Source organism: Crocuta crocuta, unplaced genomic scaffold (assembly GCF_008692635.1).
Source record: "Crocuta crocuta isolate KB4526 unplaced genomic scaffold, BGI_CrCroc_1.0 scaffold267, whole genome shotgun sequence".
Lineage (NCBI taxonomy): Eukaryota > Metazoa > Chordata > Mammalia > Carnivora > Hyaenidae > Crocuta > Crocuta crocuta.
Window position 1 is genome coordinate 2855916 of NW_027531899.1, and position 22282 is coordinate 2878197.

At 37.8% G+C, this 22282-nt stretch overlaps 1 protein-coding gene across 4 annotated transcripts in view; it reads right to left on the reverse strand.

Annotated features, from left to right (window-relative positions):
* LOC144239603 (uncharacterized) overlaps window positions 1-21966 on the reverse strand; it is a 44108-nt gene extending 22142 nt beyond the window's left edge. Inside the window, exons 1-4 of one of the 4 annotated variants that reach the window (XM_077773694.1) lie at window positions 21834-21966; window positions 20331-20381; window positions 3293-3381; window positions 1395-1524 (exon numbers count right to left, since the gene is read on the reverse strand). In XM_077773694.1, coding sequence (XP_077629820.1) covers window positions 1395-1524; window positions 3293-3301 — 139 coding nt within the window. In that variant the 5' untranslated portion in view covers window positions 3302-3381; window positions 20331-20381; window positions 21834-21966. Of the gene's footprint in view, window positions 1-481; window positions 604-1394; window positions 1525-3292; window positions 3382-20330; window positions 20382-21833 lie in introns of those variants that run through there. The other 3 variants (XM_077773693.1, XM_077773697.1, XM_077773696.1) reach the window with 3 other exon arrangements.
* Window positions 21967-22282: the final 316 nt, after the last annotated feature.

Consider the following 22282-nt stretch of genomic DNA (forward strand, 5'->3'; position numbering starts at 1 on the left):
AAATACAGAAATGGTTTGTAAATTTGTATGCATAGTTGGAGTTCTTTTAAAAATTCCAGATTCCTGGCCTTACTTCAGTCAAGTCTTTGCTCAAATATTATCACCCTAGAGAGGTTTTTCTAAAAATCTACCTATCTAAAATAGCCCATCCATACTCCCCAGTTAGTTCATTTACCAGATCTCCTTTACTTTTATTCATATCCTTACTGGTGCCTGCAACTGTTATATTTATTAAGTAAATGCATATATGTACATATATATACACACAAACACATATATTTTTATTTCTCCCAAGAGAACGTAGCAAAATATGAACTTTATCTAGATCATCATGTCTCCAATGTCTACTATAGTCCTTGCAAAGAACAGGATCTCAATAAATATATTTTGAATGAATGAACACATTTTAAAGAAGGGAGACAATAATATAAATCTAAATACAAAAAAATCTAGAAAGGAATTGACTCCCAAGTTTACATACCACTGGAGAAAAGAACTCCTCCTTTGAGAGTGGGAAGGACTATCATAAGAGGCCAAAAGAGAGAAGAGTAGGGATTAGGTGGGATTCCTTAGAGATATTGTGCTGAAAAGCCCTTGCTTTTCTTCTCAAGTCAGAAGTCTCTTTTCCACAAGACTTGGGTTCTCAAAGGCAGTGTACCAACCAATAACTTCATAAAGCCTTCAGAGAAAAGAGGAGTGAATGGGTAAAAGACAGGGACTTCAAGAGTCTAAAGAATAAAGTGATCATTTAGGTTGGAAAATCACTTGTTAAAGTTTTAACTGACATAAGGTGTCTCTTATTTTGCTACAGAAAAAAATCAGAAAAACAAATTTTCATAGACAATCACATGTTCTTCCTGAGCTATTTTCCAACAGAAGGTGGTTCTAGTACATTCATTCAATGAACAATACAAAGTTCTTAAACTGTAATATTCAATTACAAAACACAAATAGGAAAGAAAGTATTTGTTGTAATGGATTCTGTTTACCTGACTTAATCTACCTTATTACTCTATAAACAATATAACAATATAAGCTCTTCTAATGTCAGAAAACTGATATATATCTGTATCTATTTTTTAAAATATTTTGAGCTCCTTTAGCATATCTAAATTGTAACAATGCATAGCCTGTTTTTCTGACAATACTGCAAGTGTCCCGGAATTCAAATCTAGCCCCTTGCTTACCAAGGAAGACAGAAGGAAGAGCAATAATTACATTTGAAGAATGGAGAAAACAAATATGCCCTATGAAATATTACGATTTCCAGTAACTGAAATATTCTCATTCCTTTGAGAATAATAAGAGGCAGTTCAGTTAATACTTAAAAACAATTCAGAGAAAACAGCCATTCCAAAGGTAGATCTTGAAATACTAGGGGTACATTTCCTTACCTACTAGTGACACCAAGTTACTATAGTTCTCCAACATCACATCTCTATACAAATCCCTTTGAGCAGAGTCCAGGCATTCCCACTCTTCCTGAGAGAAGTCAATGGCAACATCCCTGAACATCACTGATCTCTGAAACAACAAATATAATACTAGTTGTGTAAATAAAGAAAATATTTTTTCAATGACGGGGAAACGATGAGGTACTCTCTGCAAAGGAGGTAAAAAATGGCAGAAAGCCACTAACATAAACGAGACACTAAAGACATCAATTCTTCTGAAGTGCCAACATGTTCCTTTTTATTCCTGTTGCTACAGATAATTCCTGCATATAGAACATCTCATTATACAGATAAGTCTAGAAATTAAATAAAGATGCGGGGCGACTTGGTGGCGAAGTCAGTTAAGCGTCAGACTTTGGCTCAGGTCATGATCTCACGGTTCCTGGGTTCGAACCCCGCGTCGGGCTCTGTGCTGACAGCTAGCTCAGAGCCTGGAGCCTGCTTCGTATTCTGTGTCTCCCTCTCTCTCTGACCCTCTCCTGCTCATGCTGTCTCTCTCTCTTAGAAATAAATAAAACAAACAAATGTATTTAAATAAATAAAGCTGTAAAGTTGCACTTAGAAGAAACAGCACACATAGGCAACCTGTTCAATACTCTTTCATTCTTCTTTAATTACACTTGTGTCTTGTATATCACACATTCTCAACAAATTCAAGTTTCTCTTTCATATTCTCTAAGAAATAAGAAAAATAACTGGGGAACTTTTTTTGTAAACTCTCATAAAATCTGTTTCTTATAAATATTTTATAGAATTAAAGAATTTATTGAAAACTCAATTCATAATTATATCAGGATATTACATCATAAGCATTTTCCTTCTTACCAATAATTTAGTATATATTTCAATAGGCTGCAAAACAGCTCAATATGATATACATCTGACTTACTAAGTGTGCATTATTTGAACATTTATCTTACAAAATAATATAATAAGCATTTCTTTTGGGAGTTTATAATTTGTCAACAACTTTTGCATGTGAATGATCTTTCCTTTTTTTTTATATATTTTTTAACATTTATTTATTGTTGAGAAACAGAGAGACAAAGCATGAGCAGGGAAGGGGAGAGAGAAGGGGACCCACAGAATATGAAACAGGCTCCAGGCTCTGAGCTGTCAGCACAGAGCCTGATGCAGGGCTCAAACACCACAAACTGTGAGATCATGACCTGAGCTGATATCGGACACTTAAATGACTGCGCCACCCAGGCGCCCCGTGAATGATCTTTCTTGTTACTACTTATCACTTATAAATATACCTTTTCCTTGTTCTAAGCAACAGAAAGGTAGAAAAGATCATCTAAACTTATATGTACAAGATTAACACATAACTGACTCTCAAAGTTATCCATATTATTGCTTTATGTCAATTATGGATTACCAGGGAAGATCCCTGATCTCTTTCAGGCTCTAATCATGTTCCTAATCAATCTTAAAAGCTCAAAAAGTGTAAGCACTGAGGCCACTCAAAACTAATGATCTTGTCTAACCAGGAAACTTACATATAAAGAGAAGTTCAAAGTTTTCTCAAGTGTGGTACAATTAACAACATTCTCTATCTTATAAAATCAGGGAATCTGCTTTTGTTAAATCTGCTTTTTTGTTAAATCTTCTAGCCAAAGTTGCTCCAAGTATTTTTGAATAATTATGTGAATATAGGTTGATTAGAAAGACAAACTTAGCAAACATCCTCAACACTTATAAGAATGGAATACTGGGGAGCACATTCCTGAGTGGGGTCAGTTAGAAAGGACATTTCAGAAATAAGGAATTCAAATATGCACATACTCTGTAAAAAAGTGACTACTTAAAGAGAGCACAAAAAGACACCAATTTACCTGAGCCATGATTTTTAGCACTCCAAGAAATGATCAATCCTCCTCTGGATTCCTATCTTAGAAAAGCAGAGAGTCTGCAAAAGGCAGAGCTGGAGAGAAGAAAACCCAACCATGAGACCATGCTTTCTGCAAAGTTCCAAATGAGTAAGGTAGAATTATCTTTGTTGCTCTTTTCTTCCTTTCTCTTGCTTCTATCACCAAAAGATACTAAGTGGGAGACATACAGGTGGTGGTTGTTACTCTGATCAAACTTAATGCTCTCTGTATACAAAAAGATAATATTTACAACAACCTCTCTACCATTTCTGAAAAAAATTATGACACATTTATATACTTTATGCCAAAAAGAGATAATGACCAACAGTTATACACATTAAAAGGTACAATTAAATGCTTATGCTTACAACTACTTAAAATGAACAAATCAGACTTCTAAGATGATGATATTCAACCATGCACATTTTTAAGTTCTATTTTTTTTAATTCCAGTATAGTTAATACACAGTGTTATTATTACTTTCAGGTGTACAATATATTGATTAAACAATTCTATACATTACTCAGTGCTCATCATGGTAAGTGTACTCTTAATCCCCTTCACCTATTTCATACATAACCCCACATGACCATCCCTCTGGTAACCATCAGTTTGTTTCTACAGTTGAGAGCCTGTTTCTTGGTTTGTCTCTTTTTTCCTTTCTTTGTTTGCTTTCTTAGACTTCACATCAGTGAAATTATACAGTATTTGTCTTCCTCCAATTTCATTTAGTATTATACTCTTTAGATCCATTCATGTTGCTGTAAATGGCAATAGTTCATTCTTTCTTATGACTGGGTAATATTCCATTGTGTGTGTATGTATGTATATATACATGTATGTATGTACACATGTATATGTATCTATGTATATATGTGTGTGTATATACACACACATATATATCACCTCTTTATCCACTCATCTATCAATGAACTCTTGGGCTACAATTTGGATAGTTTGTATTACTGCAATAAACATAGGGGTGCATATATCTTTTTAAATTAGCGTTCTCATATTCTTTGGGTAATTATCAGAAGTGCAATTACTGGATAATATGGTAATATCTTGGCTATTGTAAATAATGCTGCTACAAACATAGGGATGTATGTATCTCCTTGAATTAGTGTTTTGGTATTCTTTGGGTAAATACTGGTTGTGTAATTGCTGGATCATAGGGTAGTTCTATTCATAACTTTCTGAAGACCCTCCATACTGTTTCCCAGAGTGGCTACACCAGTCTGCATTCCCACCAACTGTGCTCCAGGGTTCCTTTTTCTCCATATCATTGCCAATACTTGTTGTTTCTTGTGTTTTTTAATTTAGCCATTCTAACAGGTGTGAGGTAATATCTCATTGTGGTTTTAACTTGCATTTCCCTGATGATGAGTGATACAGGGCCTCTCTTTATGTCTGTGGCCATCTGTATGTCTTCCTTGAAAAAAATGTCTGTTCATGTCTTCTGCCTATTTTTTAATTGGATTATTGGGGTCTTTTATTGATTTGTATAACTTTTTAATACATTTTTGGAGACTACCCCTTTATCAGATATATCATTTGCAAATACCTTGTCCCATTCTTCTTTTTTTTTATCTTCCCCCATTCAGTATGCCATCTTTTAGTTTTGTTGAGTGTTTCTTTTGCTGTACAAAAGCTTTTTATTTTGAAGTAATCCCAATAGTTTTTGTTGTTGTTGTTGTTTCCTCTGCCTCAAGAGACATTATCCAGAAAAGTGTTGCTATGGCTGATGTCAGACTAATTACTGTCTGTGTTATCTTCTAGGATTTTTATGGTTTCAGATCTCACCTTCAGACTCTTAATTGATTTTTTTAAAATTTTTGTGTATGGTGTAAGACAGTGATCCAGTTTCATTCTTTTGTATGTAGCTGTTTGGTTTTCAAACACCATTTGCTGAAGAGACTTCTTCCATTGCATATTCTTGCCTCCTCTGTGAAAGACTAATTGACCATATAATCGTGGGTTTATGCCTGAGCCCTCTACTCTGTTCCGTCGATCTGTTTTTGTGCCAGTACCACACTATATTGATTACTACCACTTTGTAGTATGCCTTGAAATCTGGAATTGTGATACCTCCAGCTTTGTTCTTCTTCCTCAAGACTGCTTTGGCTAATGGAGGGCTTCTGTGGTTCCATATGAATTTTAGGATTATCTGCTCTAGTTCTGTGAAAAATGCTGTTGGTATTTTGACATAGATTGCATTAAATCTGTAGACTGCTTTGGTGGTAGGGACATCTTAACAATATTTGTTCTTCCAATCCATGAGCATGGAATATCTTTACATTTGTGTTGTCTTAAATTTCTTTCTTTTTTTAGCAGTTTCAATTTCTTTAATCTTTTATCTATTTTAAAGTTTACAGAATGCATTTAAGAAACAAACAAAAAAGGGGCGCCTGGGTGGCTTAGTCAGTTAAGCGTCCGACTTTCGCTTAGGTCATGATCTCGCGGTTCGTGGGTTTGAGCCCCGCGTCGGGCTCTGTGCTGACTACCAGCTCAGAGCCTGGAGCCTGTTTCAGAGTCTGTGTCTCCCTCTCTCTGACCCTCCCCTGCTCACGCTGTCTTTCTCTCTCCTAGAAATAAATAAAAAGCATTAAAAAAATAAAAAAAAAAAAGAAACAAAAAAATGGGCATAGGAAAGAAAAAAAGAGAAAAACCAAGAAACAGATTCTTATCTATAATGTGGGTGGGGGATGGGTTAAATAAGTGATGGCAATTAAGGAGGTACTTGTGATGAGCACTGGGTCATGTATGAAAGTGTTGAATCATTATATCATATACCTGAAAATAATATAACACTGTATGTTAATTATACTGGAATTTAAAATAAAAGAATGAAATGACAAAAAAAATAAAAATAAAAAAAATAAAGTTTACAGAATGCAGATCTGTCACCTCCTTGGTTAGGTTTATTCCTAAGTACTTTATTCTTTTTGGTGCAACTGTAAATGGGATTCTTTTCTATTCTTTATTTTGAGAAAGTGAGCACGTGAGCTAGTGAGGGACAGAGAGAGAGAGAGAGAGACAGAGACAGAGACAGAGACAGAGAATCCAAGGAGGTTCTGCACTATCAACATGGAGACCGAGGTAGGGGCCAAAACCCATGAATTGTGAGATCATGACCTGAGCTGAAATCAAGAGTCAGATGCTTGGCTGACTGAGCCACCCAGGTGCCCCCTCCCCAGGATTGATCTCTTAACTTTTCTTTCTGCTGTTTTGTTTAATGTTCATTTATTTTTGAGAGAGAGAGGGAGGGAGGGATAAAGAGAGAGGGATACAGAGTATCTGAAGCAGGCTCTGTGCTGACAGCAGAGAGCCTGATGCAGAGCTTGAACCCACAAATCATGAGTTCATGACTTGAGCCAAAGTCAGACTCTTAACTGACTGAGCCACCCACACGCCCTTTGTTGTGCTGTTTAAATGCAATGGATTTCTGTATATTGATTTTGTATCCTGTGAACTTAGTGAATTAATTTATCAGTTCTAGTAGTTTTTTGGTGGAGTCTTTTGAGTTTTAAATATATAATATGATGTCATCTGCAAATAGTGAAAGATTTACTGCTTCCTTACTGATTTAGATGTCTTTCATTTCTTTTTATTGTCTGATTACTATGGCTAGGCCTTTTAGTACTATGTTGAATAAAAGTGGTAAGAGTGAGGGCACCTGGGTGGCTCAGTAGGTTAAGCATCTGACTCTTGATTTCAGCTCAGGTCATGATCTCATGGTTCACGAGATCGAGCCCTTCAGGCTGTGCACTGACAGCATGGAGGCTGCTTGGGATTCTCTCTCTCCCCCTCTGTCTCTTCCCCATGCACCTGCACTCTCTCTCATAATGGATAAACATATAAAACAAAACAAAACAAAACATCATGAGACTGGAAATTTTTGTCTTATTCCTGGTCTTAGGGTTTCCCAGTTTTTTCCATTGAGTATGATGTTAAGTATGGGTTTTTCATAGATGGCCTTTATTATCTTGAGAACTGTTCTCTCTAAAACTACTTTGTTGAGGGCTTTTATCATGAATGGATATACTCTGTCAAGTGCTTTTTCTGCATTTACTGAAATGCATGAAATGATCATATGGCTTTATCCTTTCTCTTGTTGATGTGATGTAAGACACTAATTAACAACCTTTGCATCTCAGGAATAAATCCCACCTGATTAAGGTGAATGATTTTTTTTAAAGTATTGTTGGATGCAGTTTGCTAGTACCGTGTTCAAGAATTTTACATCTATGTTCAACAGAGATATTGGCCTGTATTTCTCTTTCTTACTGGTATCTTTATCTGGTTTTAGTCTCAGGGTAATGCTGGCCTCATAGGTAATGAGGAAGTTTTCCTTTATCTTCTGTTTTTTGGAATAGTTTGAGAAGAAATGGTATTAACTCTTTAATAAATGTTTGGTAGAATTCACCTGTGAAGCCATCTGGTCCTGGAATTCTGTCTGCTGCAAGTTTTTTGATTACTGACTCAATTTCATTGCTAGTAACCAGGCTATTCAAATTTTCTATTTTTCCTGATTCAATTTTGGTAGTTTATATGTTTCTAGAAATTCCCCAATTTCTTCTAGGTTGTCCAATTTGTTGTCATATAATTTTTCATAATATTCTCTTATAATCCTTTGTATTTCTGTGGTGTCAGTTATTTCTCCTCCTTTATTTCTAATTTTACTTAGATTCCTCTCTCTTTGTCTTTTGTGATTAGTCTGCCTAAATGTTTATTAATTTTGTTGATCTTTTCAAAGAATCGGCTTCTGGCTTCATTAATCTATTTCTTTTTTAAGTTTCTATTTCATTTATTTATGCTCTAATCTTTCTTATTTCCTTCCCTCTACTGGTTTGGGGTTTTGTTTGTTCTTTTTCTAGCTGCTTTAGGTGTAAGTTGTTTATTTAAGATTTTTTTGCTCTTTGAGATAGGCCTGTATTGCTATAAACTTCCTCCTTAGAACAGCTTTTGCTGTATCCCAAAGATTTTGGATCATTGGGTCTTCATTTTCATTTGTCTCCATGTATTTTTTTAATTTCCTCTTTGATTTCTTACTTGACCCATTCGTTGCTTAGTAGCACGTTATTTAACCTCCATGTATTTTGTGTTCTTTCCAGATTTTTTTTTTGTGGTTGATCTAGCTTAATAACATTGTGTCTGGGAAAGTCGCGTGATATGACTTCAATCTTTTGAATTTGTTGAAACTTTTTTTTAACGTTTATTCATTTTTGAGAGACAGAGAAAGACAGAGCATGAGTAGGATAGGGGCAGAGAGAGGCAGACATAGGATCTGAAGAAGGATCCAGGCTCTGAGCTATCAGCACAGAGCCCAACAGAGGGCTCAGACTCACCGACGGTGAATCATGACCTGAGCTGAAGTTGGACACTTCACCAACTCAGCCATGCAGACACCACTGTTGAGACTTGTTTTATTGCCTAATATGTGATCTATTCTGGAGAACGTTCATGTGCACTTGAATAGAATGTGTATTCTGCTGTTTTAGGATAGAATGTTCTGAATATATCATTTGATCCATCTGGTCTAATACATCTTTCAAAGCCATGGTTTACTTATTGATTTTCTTTTGGATGATTTGTCTATTGATGTAAATGGAATGGTAAAGTCTCCTATTATTACTCCTATTACTATCAATTACTTCCTTCCTTTATGTTTGTTATTGGATCCTTTATGTTTGTTATTAGATGCTTTATATATTTAGGTGCTTCATGTTTGGTGCATGAGTATTTACAATTGGTATATATTCTTGTTGAGTTCTTCTTTTTATCATTAGATAATGTGCTTTGTCTCCTGTTACAGTCTTTGTTATTTTAATGTCTATTTTGTCTGATATAAGTATTCCTACCCCAACATTCTTTTCACTTCCATTTACATGACAACTGCTTTTCTATATGCTCACTTTCAATCTGCATGTGTCTTTAGATCTGAAATGAGTCTCCTGTATGCAACATATAGATGGGTCTTGGTTTTTATCCATTCTGTCACGCTATGCCTTTTGATTGTTGCATTTAGACCACATACATTCAAAGTAATTACTGATAAATGTGTCCCTATTGCCATTTTGTTACTTGTTTAATGGCTGTTTTTGTAGGTCTTCTCTATTCCTTTCTTCTCTCATCAGGTTTCTTTAGTGATATACTTAGATTCCTTCCTCTTTATTTTTTGCATATCTATTACTGGTTTTCTATTTGGGTTATAATTAAGTTTGTGTATAACATCTTCTGCATATAGTGGTCTATATTAAGTTGATAGTTGTTTAAGTTTGAACCCATTCTTTACTCCTCCTTCTCTCTGTATTTTAGGTATATGGTGTCATACTTTACATCCGTTTCTTTTGTGAATCCCTTGACTGATTTTTATAGATATACTAAATTTTACTGCTTTTGTTCTTTCTACTTTCCTATTCCCACTTATGGTATTTCCTTTCCACTCCAAGAGTCTCCTTTAATGTTCTATGTAGGGCAGGTTTAGTGGTCATGAATTTCTTTTACTTTTTTTCTGAGAAACTCTTTAACTCTTCTTCTATTCTGAATGATAGTTCTGCCAGAGTATTCTTAACTGTAGGGTTTTCTTTCAGCACTCTATGTATATCATGGCATTCCCTTCTAGCCTGCAAAGCTTCTGCTGAAAAATAAGCTGATGGCCTTATGGGTTTTTTCCCTTGTATGTAACCGTTTTGTTTTCTCTTGCTGCTTTTAGAATTTTCTCTTTATCACTACTTTTTGTCATTTGAATTACTATGTGTCTCGGTGTGGACCTCCCTGTGCTGATTTTGTTGGAGGTTCTCTGTGTCTCCTGGATCTGGATTTGTTTCCTTTCCCAAATTTGGGAAGTTTCTGCTATTATTTCTTCAAATACACTTTCTGCCTCCTTTGCTCTCTCTTCTCCTTCTGGGATGCTTATAAAGTGAATGTGATTATACTTGATGGTTTCACTCAGTTCTCTAAGACTATTCTCATTTTTAAAATTATTTTTCCTCTCTCTTATTCAGCTTGATTGCTTTCCACTACTCTGCCCTCCTTTGTTTTTTTCTGTTTTCTCTAGCCTACTACTAATGCCATCTAATGTATATTAAATTTCAGTTATTGAGTTCTTCATCTGATTGGCTTTTTATGTTTTTTTCTTTGTTAAGTGTCTCACAAGGTCCTCCACTCTTTTCTCAAGTGCAGTGAGTATCTTTATGACCTTTACTTTAAATTCTCTATCAGGTATATATTATTTATCTCCATTTTATTTAGGTCTCCTGCTGTGATTCTGTTGTTCTTCCATTTGGGACACATTTCCCTGTCTCTTCATTTTGTCTATGTCTGTTTCTGTGTTTTAGGAAAGCCAGCTATACCGCCTGATCTTAAAAGTAGTTCCTTATGGGGGCACCTGGGTGGCTCAGTCGGTTAAATGTCCAACTTCAGCTCAGGCCATGATCTCACGGTTTGTGAGCTCAAGCCCCGCGCTGGGCTCTGTGCTGACAACTGAGAGCCTGGAGCTTACTTCATATTCTGTGTTTCATTCTCTTCCTCCCCCTCCCCCACTGTGCTCTGTCTCTCAAAAATAAATAAATGTAAAAAATGTTTTTTATTTTAAAAAAAAGTAGTGCCTTATGAAGAAGAGGTCCTACAGTGCCTTGCAGTGCAATGTCCCCTGTTCACCAGAGCCTGGCACTTCAGGAGTCTTTTATTTATGTTGCATGTGGCCTGGTATTGTGGCTGAGCCACTTCTGCCTTCAGTCCAGTCGTCTGCAATGTCTTCCTATCTATTGTGGACAAATTCTGGTCCCTGTGCTGTTTGTGGGCCAGTCTGGGGCTGCACTGGGCTTAAGCTGAGTCACACTGGGCATTTGCCAGAGATGCAGTAGCACCAAACTGCAGGGTACATTCCATGTTGTCCCCTGAGAAGCTTTCATTGGTGGGCAGGGCCTATAGTCAGACCAGATATCTGCCCCCAGCCCACTACTGGGGCTGCAGGTGGACTGGTATATGTGGTTATCTTCCCCTCTCCCCCAGGCAGGAGTTACACTGGAGTAACTGCTGGCTCATGTCAGAGCTGCTTGCACACTGCCAACCTTGTGGCACCACTTTTGGAAAAGCTCCAGCCTGGCATGTTGGAGGGGCAGGTCCTCAGGAGAATGCAGGTGTTGGGTGCAAGGTATTTGCAAAGTTTGCACAGGTCTGCTGCGGGAAGGGACCTGGGACAGAGGACTGTCTATAAAGGGCAGATCCATAGAAATGTTCAGGGGCAGGGCCACTGTTAGCAAATTTTATAGCAAATACTGGTGCTGTACTGGCTCTCATAGGTATCTGTGTGTCTAGGCTGGGTGGTGAGGGAGGAAAACTGGTGCCTGCCAGCCTTTTTGTTCTCGGAGATGTCTCCCAATGATCCCTGCCTCTCCAGCACAAACTCTGAGATTAGTAAACAAATCCCCTATCACATCCTAGGCATTTTTAAACTACTGCTTCTATGCTGTGTCTCTGTGCGACTGTTTGTTGTGCTGTCTCTTTAAGAGCAGGGACTCAGTTTCCTCTCACCCTCCCAGCTCTCCCAGAGCCAAGCCTAGTGATTTTTAAAGTTCTAGGTGTTGGGGCGCCTGGGTGGCTCAGTCGGTGACTTTGGCTCAGGTCATGATCTCACAGTTCATGGGTTCGAGCCCCGTGTTGGGCTCTGTGCTGACAGGTAGCTCAGAGCCTTGGAGCTTGTTTCAGATTTTGTATCTCCCTCTCTCTCTGACCCTCCTCTGCTCATGCTGTCTGTCTCTCAGAAATAATAAAATACTGAGAATAAAAAAAAGTTCTAGGTGTTAAGCTCCACTGTTTCCAAGAACTTATGAAATTTAGCCACTATGATTTTTAAAGTTTTGGGTTTTTTCAGAGAGAGAAAGAGAGAGCATGCGCACATGCATGCAAGTGGGGGAGGGGCAGAGAGAGAAGGAGACAGAGAATCCCAAGCAGGCTCCGCACTAACAGCAAAATCATGACCTGCGCCAAAGTTGGATGCTTAACCAACTGACTGAGCCACCCAGGTGCCCTAGCCCTTCTGATCATTCAAAGTCAAATGTTAAGGGGATTCATGTCCCTGTGTGGGAGGTGCTTGGTATGAGGGTCTTTTTTTTCCCCTGCTGCAGTGTCCTTCCCTCTTACAGTCCCATATATCTACTTAGCTCCCAATTGCCTCTCTACCCTCCTACCCTCAACAATATGGCCTATTCTCTCCGTTTAGCTGTAGAGAGTCTGTTCTGCCAGTCTTCAGGTCCTTTTGTGTATTATTTACACTGATGTGGGTATTATCTACTAGTATCTGTGGGAGGAGGTAAGCTTAGGGTCCTCTGACTCTAGCATCTTCCCCAGAAGTCTTCAACTAAGTAATGTTGACATCTTTTATTTACATTTGACATTTTGAAATAAGCACTCTACGTGTGTGTGTGTGTGTGTGTGTGTATGTGTGTGTGACATGTTCATGTGTGTGTATAGAATCAATAAAATTCACTATCTACAAATGCAAGCTTCTACAAGTAGGTAATACTGGTAAGGAAAATATCACAAGTGGTGTTGCCATCAGTGCTGTGACTTTTTAAGTGCTTAAAAAATATTGATAAATTTCTGAATAAAACAAAATACAATCATTTCTTGGTCATTCCTGGAAGATCTAGCTAATAGTAAAACCCATGCAATAACAGCAACATAGATGTATTCAACAGTCTGTAAAAATTATGCAAAAATAATGCATTATGTGAGAAGTTCTAGACCCAGTTAATTATAAACACGTTCTTTTCTGTAGCAATGGTCTTCATTTTATAGGTCACAGAAAACTATTTGCTGTGTATTGCAGAACATCTAGATTAAGTTAGCAAACTACAGCCCACCAACTATTTTTGTAAATAAATTTTACGGGAACACATCTACACTCATTTGTTTATAAATTGTCTTTAGCTACTTTCACACTACAGTGGCAGAACTGAGTAACTGCAACAGAGACCATATGGCCCATAAGGCTTAAAGTATTTACCATCTATCCCTTTTTAGAAAAGTTCTCTATCTTATAATCAAGACCCATGGCTTCAGTCCTTCAAAAGCCAGAGGACTTCACACTCATTTATTTTAATATTCAAAAGCATCCAGATTTTGTTCTAAAACATTCTCTAAGGAGAACCACTGCCCCTACCAAGAGTCAACGATGTAGGTATCTGATAAACATTTAATTATAAATTCTACTTCTTCCACATGTGGAAAGCTCAATAGAAAATTGTGACCATCTTAACAACCAAAAATACACTGGGGCGCCTGGGTGGCTCAGTCGGGTAAGTGTCTGATTTTGGCTCAGGTCATGATCTCACGGTTCATGGGTTCGAGCCCCACGTCGGGCTCTGTGCTGACAGCCAGCTCAGAGCCTGGAGCCTGTTTCGGATTCTGTATCTCTCTCTCTCTCTGACCCTCCCCTGCTCATGCTGTCTCTCTCTCTCAGAAATAAATAAAACATTAAAATTTTTTTAAAAAACAACAAAAAATACATCAGAGAAGATGAAAAATTATAACTTCAGCACAAAGCTAAAGAAACAACGAAACTTAAGTAACTAACTGTAAAAGTGCCAAGCACTTTTTAAGATATATATATATATAAGGGAGCTCCTGTCCCCAGCAGGGATAAACTAAATTGTAATTACCTTAAAGGTCAATAGTCCAACCACACCAATGAACAATGTCAAGATAAGGAAAAAAATCAAATTCCAACTATATGCTCTTTATAAGAAATGTACTTTAAGTATAAAGACATAAATGAGTTGGAAGTAAAATTGTGGAGGAAGATATACCATATAAATACTAAGCATAAGAAAACCTACATACCTGTACTAATATAAGACAACAGACACATGAAAAGATGCTCAAATCACTGATCATCAGGGAAATACAAATCAAAACCACAATGAGATATCACCTCACATCTGTCAGAATGGCTAAAATCAACAAGTACTGGTGAGTATGTGGTGAAAGGGGAACCCTGTGCACTGTTGGTGGGAATGCAAACTGGTGCAGCCACTGTGGAAAATACTATGGAGAGTCCTCAAAAAGTTAAAAATTGGACCACCCTAGGATCCAGCAATTGCACTACTAGGTATTTATCCAAAGAATACAAAAATACAAATTTGAAAAAAAATTATACTAATTCAAAAGGATATACGCACCCTGATGTTTATAGTAGCACTATCAACAATAGCCAAATTATAGACACAGCCCAAGTATCCACTAACTGATAATGAATGGATAAAGAGGATGTAGTGTGTGTGTGGGTTTACACACACAATGGAATATTACTCAGCCATAAAAAGAATGAAATCTTGTAATCGCAACAACATAGATGGAGCTAGAGGGTCCAAGAAAGACAAATACCATAAGATTTCACTATATGTAGAATTTAAGAAACAAAACAAATAAACAAAGGGGGAAAAGAAGAGGCAGGCAAACCAAGAAACAGACTCTTAACTGTAGAGAACAAACTGATGGTTACCAGAGGTGAGGTGGATGGGAGGATTGGTAACACAGGTGATGGAGATTAAGGAATGCACTTGCTGAGATGAGCATTGGGTCTTGTATGGAAGTGCAGAATCACTATACTGTACACCTGAAAGTAATATTACACTGTATCTTAACTAACTGGAATTTAAATGTATCTTTTTTTTAAAATGTTTTATTTATTTCTAGGAGAGAGAGAGAGACAGCGTGAGCAGGGGAGGGTCAGAGAGAGAGGGAGTCACAGACTGAAACAGGCTCCAGGCTCTGAGGTGGCAGTCAGCACAGAGCCCGACGCGGGGCTCGAACCCACGAACCGCAAGATCATGACCTAAGCGAAAGTCGGACGCTTAACCGACTAAGCCACCCAGGCGCCCCTTAACTAACTGGAATTTAAATAAAAACTTAAAAAAAAGAGAGAAAAGTAAAATGGTGGAGGAAGATATACCATACAAATAGTAAGCATAGGAAAGCCTGTGTAGCTGTATTAACATAAGAGAAAACAAAGATCAAGACAAAGAGTATATAAAACAAAAAGAGGACAAATTCATTAAGAAGACAGAAATCCTAAAGGTGTACAGATTTAATAAAGCATCAAAATATATGAAGCAAAAACTAACTAAAGGAAGAAATGGACAGATCCACAATCAGTTTTGGAAATTTTAGTATCTTTCTCTCAGTAACTAATAGAACAAGTCAGTAAACAATATAGAGGATTTATATACACTATCAAGACCTTGACAAAATTGATACCACACTCACTGTCAAAAGGGGAGCTGAAAATAGTTGAGCTGGTAGTTATGAGAAAAGCTAAGATACAAGCCAAAATGAAAGTAACAGTAAAGCTTTTAATTACTTACTAGTCACTTAGTAAAGAAAGCACCCAAAGAAAGCACTGGCTCTCCCACTGTTCTATTTTCCCCCATGGAACATTTGACCCTCTGTAGGGGTCAAATGGATTAGCACGGATGCAGGGAATCATTTCACTACCAATGGAGTACCAGACAAAAGGCTTCTGCCATTTCAGGGACCAGGACCAGAGAATTCAAAAGGAACCAAATCACAGTCTCCCATAGGCCAAAGATTAACAATCGGAGTATGAAAAAGAACAATAATTGCTATGGAGTGAAACATGTCAAATATAATTAAATCCACAAATTCATAATAATAATTCTTTTACAGTTTATTTATTTATTTTGAAAAAGAGAGAGAGAGAATACGAGTGGTGGGGAGCCAAGAGAGGGAAGGAGAGAGAATCCCAAGCAGGCTCTGCACTGTTAGCATGGAGCCTGACGCAGGGCTTGAACACAGGAATCATCATCATGATCTGAGCCAAAATGAACAGTCAAACGCTTAACTGACTGAGCCACCCAGGCGCCCCATATAATAATAATTTAAATGGAAAACATAGGATGAACTTTCAAAGATGTTGAAAAATGAGAAAAATCAAGCTTTTATCCTAATTTTTTTTACATAAGTTATACTTCAGAGTAACCAACACACTGATGAGAGGATCCCTTTACAGAAGTATTTTAGCTAATAATTGCAGAAGAAAAAATAGAATTACAGTATCATTTTACAACTCTTGATAAAATAATAAATTCTAAGAAAAACCAATCAATGGCTACCAATATCACATAAAGGAAAACAACCAAATGTTATGCACCATGTCACAGACATATGCACCATTATGTATAAAGGATTAGTGCAAAGCAAACAAGCAAAACCACAAAAAAAACTTGATCATGCCTCTAGAATTAAATACTAGTTTAGAAGAAATACAGGAACATGTTGAATCACACAACACATAAGTAACCAACAAAATCCAGAATATGGGTAACTTTATAAGAAAACTCTGTTACTAGGACAAACTGCAAGAAAAGAGAAAGAAAGATTAAGAAACATATCACACTATTGCACTAAACAGACTAAACAGGCATTGTTTGGATCTTAATTCTAATACATATTTATGGACAATGGAAGAAATCTGAATACTGACTGGCTATTTCACAGCATTAAGAAAGTATCAAGGATTTTTTTTTTAACTAGTGATGATACTGTGGTTATATTCTTTAAATAAAAAGTTCTTATCTTTTAGAAACATACATTAAAATATTTGTGGATGAAACTGCGTATCTGTAATTTACTTCAAAATAACTCCTTTTTGTGGCGCCTGGGTGGCTCAGTCGATTAAGCGTCCAACTTTGGCTCAGGTCATGATCTCATGGTTCGTGGGTTTGAGCCCTGCATCAGGCTCTGTGCTGAGAGCCATCTCAGAGCCTGAAGCCTGTTTCAGATTCTGTATCTCCCTCTCTCTCTCTGACCCTCCCCTGCTCATGTTCTCTCTCTTTCTCTCTCTCTCTCAGAAATAAATAAAACATCAAAAAAATAATTCCTTTTTTTTGTGGGGAGAGGGATCTAGAGATGAAGCATGATTAGCTATAAACTGATACTTGTTGAAGCTCAGTGGTGGGTAGAGTACTTGGAGATGCATTACACCATACTTTTTACCTTCACACATGTTTGAAATTTTCTATAACAAGAAGTTAAAAAAAAACTTGATGGATAGATTCCAAATATGAACCAAGATTCATTCTAAAGGAGGTTTTTGGAGTAATTGTTTTCTTTCTCATTTCTTTTTGTATTTTCTAAGTCAAACCAACAAACAGGTACTACCTTGATATCAGAAAACAAGGAAATAACATGATATAGTAAAAAAAAAAAAAGGACATACAATAGTTAAAAAACATCTCAATAAATTCTGAGAAAAAAGTACAAAGATAAACTAAGATTTTTTTAACTGAGGTAATGAAGAAAAAGATGGGGAAGGGGAAAAATAAGGAAATGTTTCCATTTTATTATTACTCAAGAGGTAATTTCAGGTATAATCTATGTCAAAAACATCAAAATAAACTAAAAGTAGGCCACTTCTAGAAATTTGAAAGATAAACCTTTACAAACAGAAATCATATAATCTGTTATTGATTGCTATATTATATAATGGCAAAATATTGGGGCAAAAACCAAATGCCCACTCAGAAGACTGGGTGAATAGGGGCACCTGGTGGCTCACTTGGTTAAGTGTCCAACATCAGCTAAGGTCACAGTCTCACAGTTTGTGGGTTCAAGCCCTGCATCGGGCTCTGTGTTGACAGCTCAGAGACTGGAGACTGCTATAGATTCTGTGTCTCCCTCTCTCTCTGCCCCTCCCCCAGTTGTGCCTTCTTTTTGTCTCTCAAAAATGAATAAATGTTTAAAAAATTTTTAATAAAAATTTAAAAAAAAGAACATTGGGTGAATAAACTATTATAGCCGCACAAAAGAATAGATAATTATAAAATAGAATAATAAAGATCTCTCTAGGCTGCTAAAAATGATCTCCAGAATACATTAAACATGTGAGAAAGAAAAAGGTGTAGTGTAGTATACATACAATACTCCCTTTTAATTAAATACATATACATTCAAACACATACACATAAATATGTACCATTTAAAAGAAAAATAGAAGAATAAACCAGAGAGAAGTACAGGTAGTTATCTATGGAAGGAAAAAGGAAACAGGGTGGAGGGGACAGGAATGGACACCAGACTTCTCTGAATTCACCTTGTTCTGTAGTTTTGATTTTGGAAATATGTAAATATTTTATATAATTTTAAAATAAAATTAAATCAAAGTGGGGGGGGATCACTAAAAGTATAAGCAAGACGAAACAAATGAGCCTAATTGTAGGATAGGTTATATCCTATTGAACTCCAAGAAGTCTTGATCGTTTTTCTGTATTCAGATGGTTAGTAAAAATATTGGTATTGTTAGTTTGAAACTCTCTCCCCCAATCCAAAAGAAGGCAGAAAAGGAAAAGAGAATAAGGAATAGATGGGACAAGATAATGGATCTGACCCAAACAACATCAATAACCACACTAAATATAAATGGTATAAGTACTTTAATTATAAGACAGAAATTGTCAAACTGGATAAAAACTGAATACAGCCAACAAGAAATGTCCTCTAATACCAGAACACAAACAGGTTAAAAAATAAAAGGATGGGGCGCCTGGGTGGCTCAGTCAGTTAAGCGTCCAACTTTGGCTCAGGTCATGATCTCACAGTTCATGGGTTTGAGCCTTGCATCAGGCTCTGTGCTGACAGCTCAGAGCCTGGAGCCTGTCTTCAGATTCTGTGTCACCCTCTCTCTCTGACCCTTCCCTGCTCTGTCTCTCAAAAATAAATAAAAAACATTCAAAAAAAATTTTTACATAAAAGGATAGAAATAGAAATAAATAAAAAGAAATAAAAAAAATAAAAACACAAATAAAAAGAAAGCTGGAGTGGCAACATTAAATATCAGACAAAGTAGGGGCGCCCGGGTGGTTCAGTCAGTTAAGCTTCCAACTTTAGCTCAGGTCATGAGCTCGCAGTCCATGGGTTCGAGGCCTGCATCGGGCTCTGTGCTGACAGCTCAGAGCCTGGAGTCTGTTTCAGATTCTGTGTCTGCCTCTCTCTCTCTGCCCCTCCCCAGCTCGTGCTCTGTCTCTCTCTGTCTCAAAAATAAATAAAACGGAAAAAAAATTTTTTTAAACGTATCAGAAAAAGTAGACGCTCAGAGCAACAACACTACCAGGAATAAAGAAGACCATTTCATAAGGATAAAGGGATCCATTCATCATTAGGACATATTACCTAAAACTTCTATGTATCTAATAACAGAGTTTCAAAATACATGAAACACAAACTCATAGAAACTACAAGGAGAAAGAAATAAATCCAAGACAGAAAATCAGTAAAGTTACAGTGTATTTAAGCAATACTATCAACCTACCTTACCTAGCTGACATTTATGAAACACTCCACCCAACAACAGCAGAAGAGTCTTTCCAAGTGCACACCAAACATTTACTAAGACAGACAACACATTTTGGGTCACAAAACCAATCTTAATGAATTTTAAAGGATTCAAGTCATACACTGTATTTCTCTAATGGAATGAAATTAAAAATCAGTAACAAAAAGATCTCTGGAAGCCTCATAATACCCAAAAACTAACATATTTCTAAATAACCCATTAGTCACAGAAGAAATCAAAAGGCAAATTAGACAGGAGTTTGAACTGAAGGCAGAATAAATAAGATTGGCAAGTGGTAACTTTTGAGCTGGGCCTATAGATGGTTCATTATACATTTGTGTATGTTTGAAAATTAACAAACAGAAAAAGTTTAAAAAAAACCAGAATGCTGTGTCAGAAATAACACAATATTATCTCTTTTCAAAATATATGAATATCAAATCTATACTTCCTCAATTTAACCACCATTGGGAAGTATCTATCACAATTAACTGCACATATTCCCTGCTCCCAATCTACAGAAAATTGCCTTGCCACCTCCGTCATTTGAGAAAGCTTAACTAGGAAATTTTAAAAGGAAAAACACTTCTACATCTTGAAAAAATAAAAGCATTTCAGGAAACTAAGAGGAAACATCTACTCACCTTGGACTTTGCTTCTGAATGTATAACAGCCATCTTTTCCTCTTCTGGACTCTACTCTCAGGAAAAGAAAAAGGAATCATGAGATACTTAGCCTTTCTTAGGATATACTCTAAATCAAACTACACTCTCTTATCCACCCACCCACAATTTACCCCTCATTTAACGTGGAGGAAAATCAGAAGAAGACTAGAACTTTCTGTATCAGAAAGAAGGTCCAAGATCACAGCGGTCTTGGGCTAAAATTTATTTCTGGATTCAAAACTGTCCACTGGAGATAGAGTGAAGTGTTACAGGCTCTAACGTGTGTGACTGGCTCCTTTAGTACATTCTCTAGAAGTACTCCCATTTCTGGAACTCCATTGCATTTCCAAATGGCCTGTTTTGAAGGTGCTATCTGCTGTGGCTTAGAAATAACTCACAGTCTTCATTCAAAGGCTCAAATTTCTGACTTCCTTACTTCCTGTCATTCTTCTACATTCAATATCCTCAAAGTTACAAGGTGAGAGGACACCTGGAAGCCGCAGGGAACCTACATCTACAATCCCACTGTGAACTAAGGATGAATACAGAAATGAAGCAATATAGGCCATGTGTGAATGGGAGGTGGCGGGGTGGGGGTGAGGGGATCACTGAGGTAAGAGAAAGAAGTCAAGTTCTTTAAGGAAAAGCCACAAGGGACTCATGATACAAAGGCAGACAGCCTCAGAATGAACCCCAAAAATGCAAAAACCCAAATTTATCTCTGTACCTCACTAAACTCCCATAAGGTCACAGGCTATAAAATTTATTAACGACTAGACAAAGTCACACACGATCACGCGGCCAGAGTCACAACTGCCAAATTAATGTTATATCCTCAGACCACCTTTTGTCTTAAAATCTAATCATATAGAGCATACACACACTCAAGCACATCCAAGCACCCTACGAGGGATACCCATGGCCCCAAACACCCTTTCACAGCATCACTTTTACTCTCTTCACAGTCATGAAAAGCGGCACACTCGGTCACACACTCACACTTATGGCATACACTTCAGACAGAAAAACACAACCAAGCACCAGGTCAAGGAAAACAAGTGGTCACAAACACCGCTGTCACAGTAACACTCTCGTAACACCTTAAAGCCACAAGCAAACCCCAGTAATACACAAAATACACGTCGCATACATAACCTCAAAGTGACCCAAGTCCATCCAAACACCCTGTCACAATAGCCTTGTAGCACAGCTCAAAGTCACAAATCCCCAGTCCCACAAGAGGTATACACACAATCACACTGTCACACGGCATATTCCCCGTCAGGGAAGCACGCGGTCACAAATACACTGTCACAGCAGCATTACTCAGAGTCGCAACTCGCACTCACGCAAACGCTTATACACAAAACCACAACCGCACACATCCATTTGCCCATACGAGTACCAGGCACAAAACAGCAGGAGACCGCCACACACGCAATTCCACTGACGCTTCCGCCCCGGCATGCCGTACATCCTCACCTCAACAGAAGGTGCAGTTCAGGATCCACGATCTGGCGCCTGGGGTCCAAGCCCCGATTTCGGGTTCGCCCGCCCAACGGGAGCCGGGCCAAGTTCCTCCACCAGACGCTGCCCTCCCCACGCGAGGCCCTCAGATCGCGCGAACAAACGGAAGTGAAGCCGCATTGGGGACGTTGTGGCTCTGGGAAATGTAGTCCAACACTAGGAAGCCTGCGGCTGGCCGGCCGGGACGCTAGGAGGCCCAGTCTACTAATCCTCCGCTCGGTTCGTGGATTCCGCGGCCGGGATCCGCTAGCCAGAAGGCCGCGCCGCGCGTGTTTATGGGAGTCCCCGCCTGAGCTCAATGCGCAGGCGTGGGGCGCGCACTGCCTGAGTGATCGCGGTGAGAGACTGCTAGGGTGTGCAGCGGGACTCTCAGCGGGACTAGCTGGCCAGGCCCTTCGGGGGGG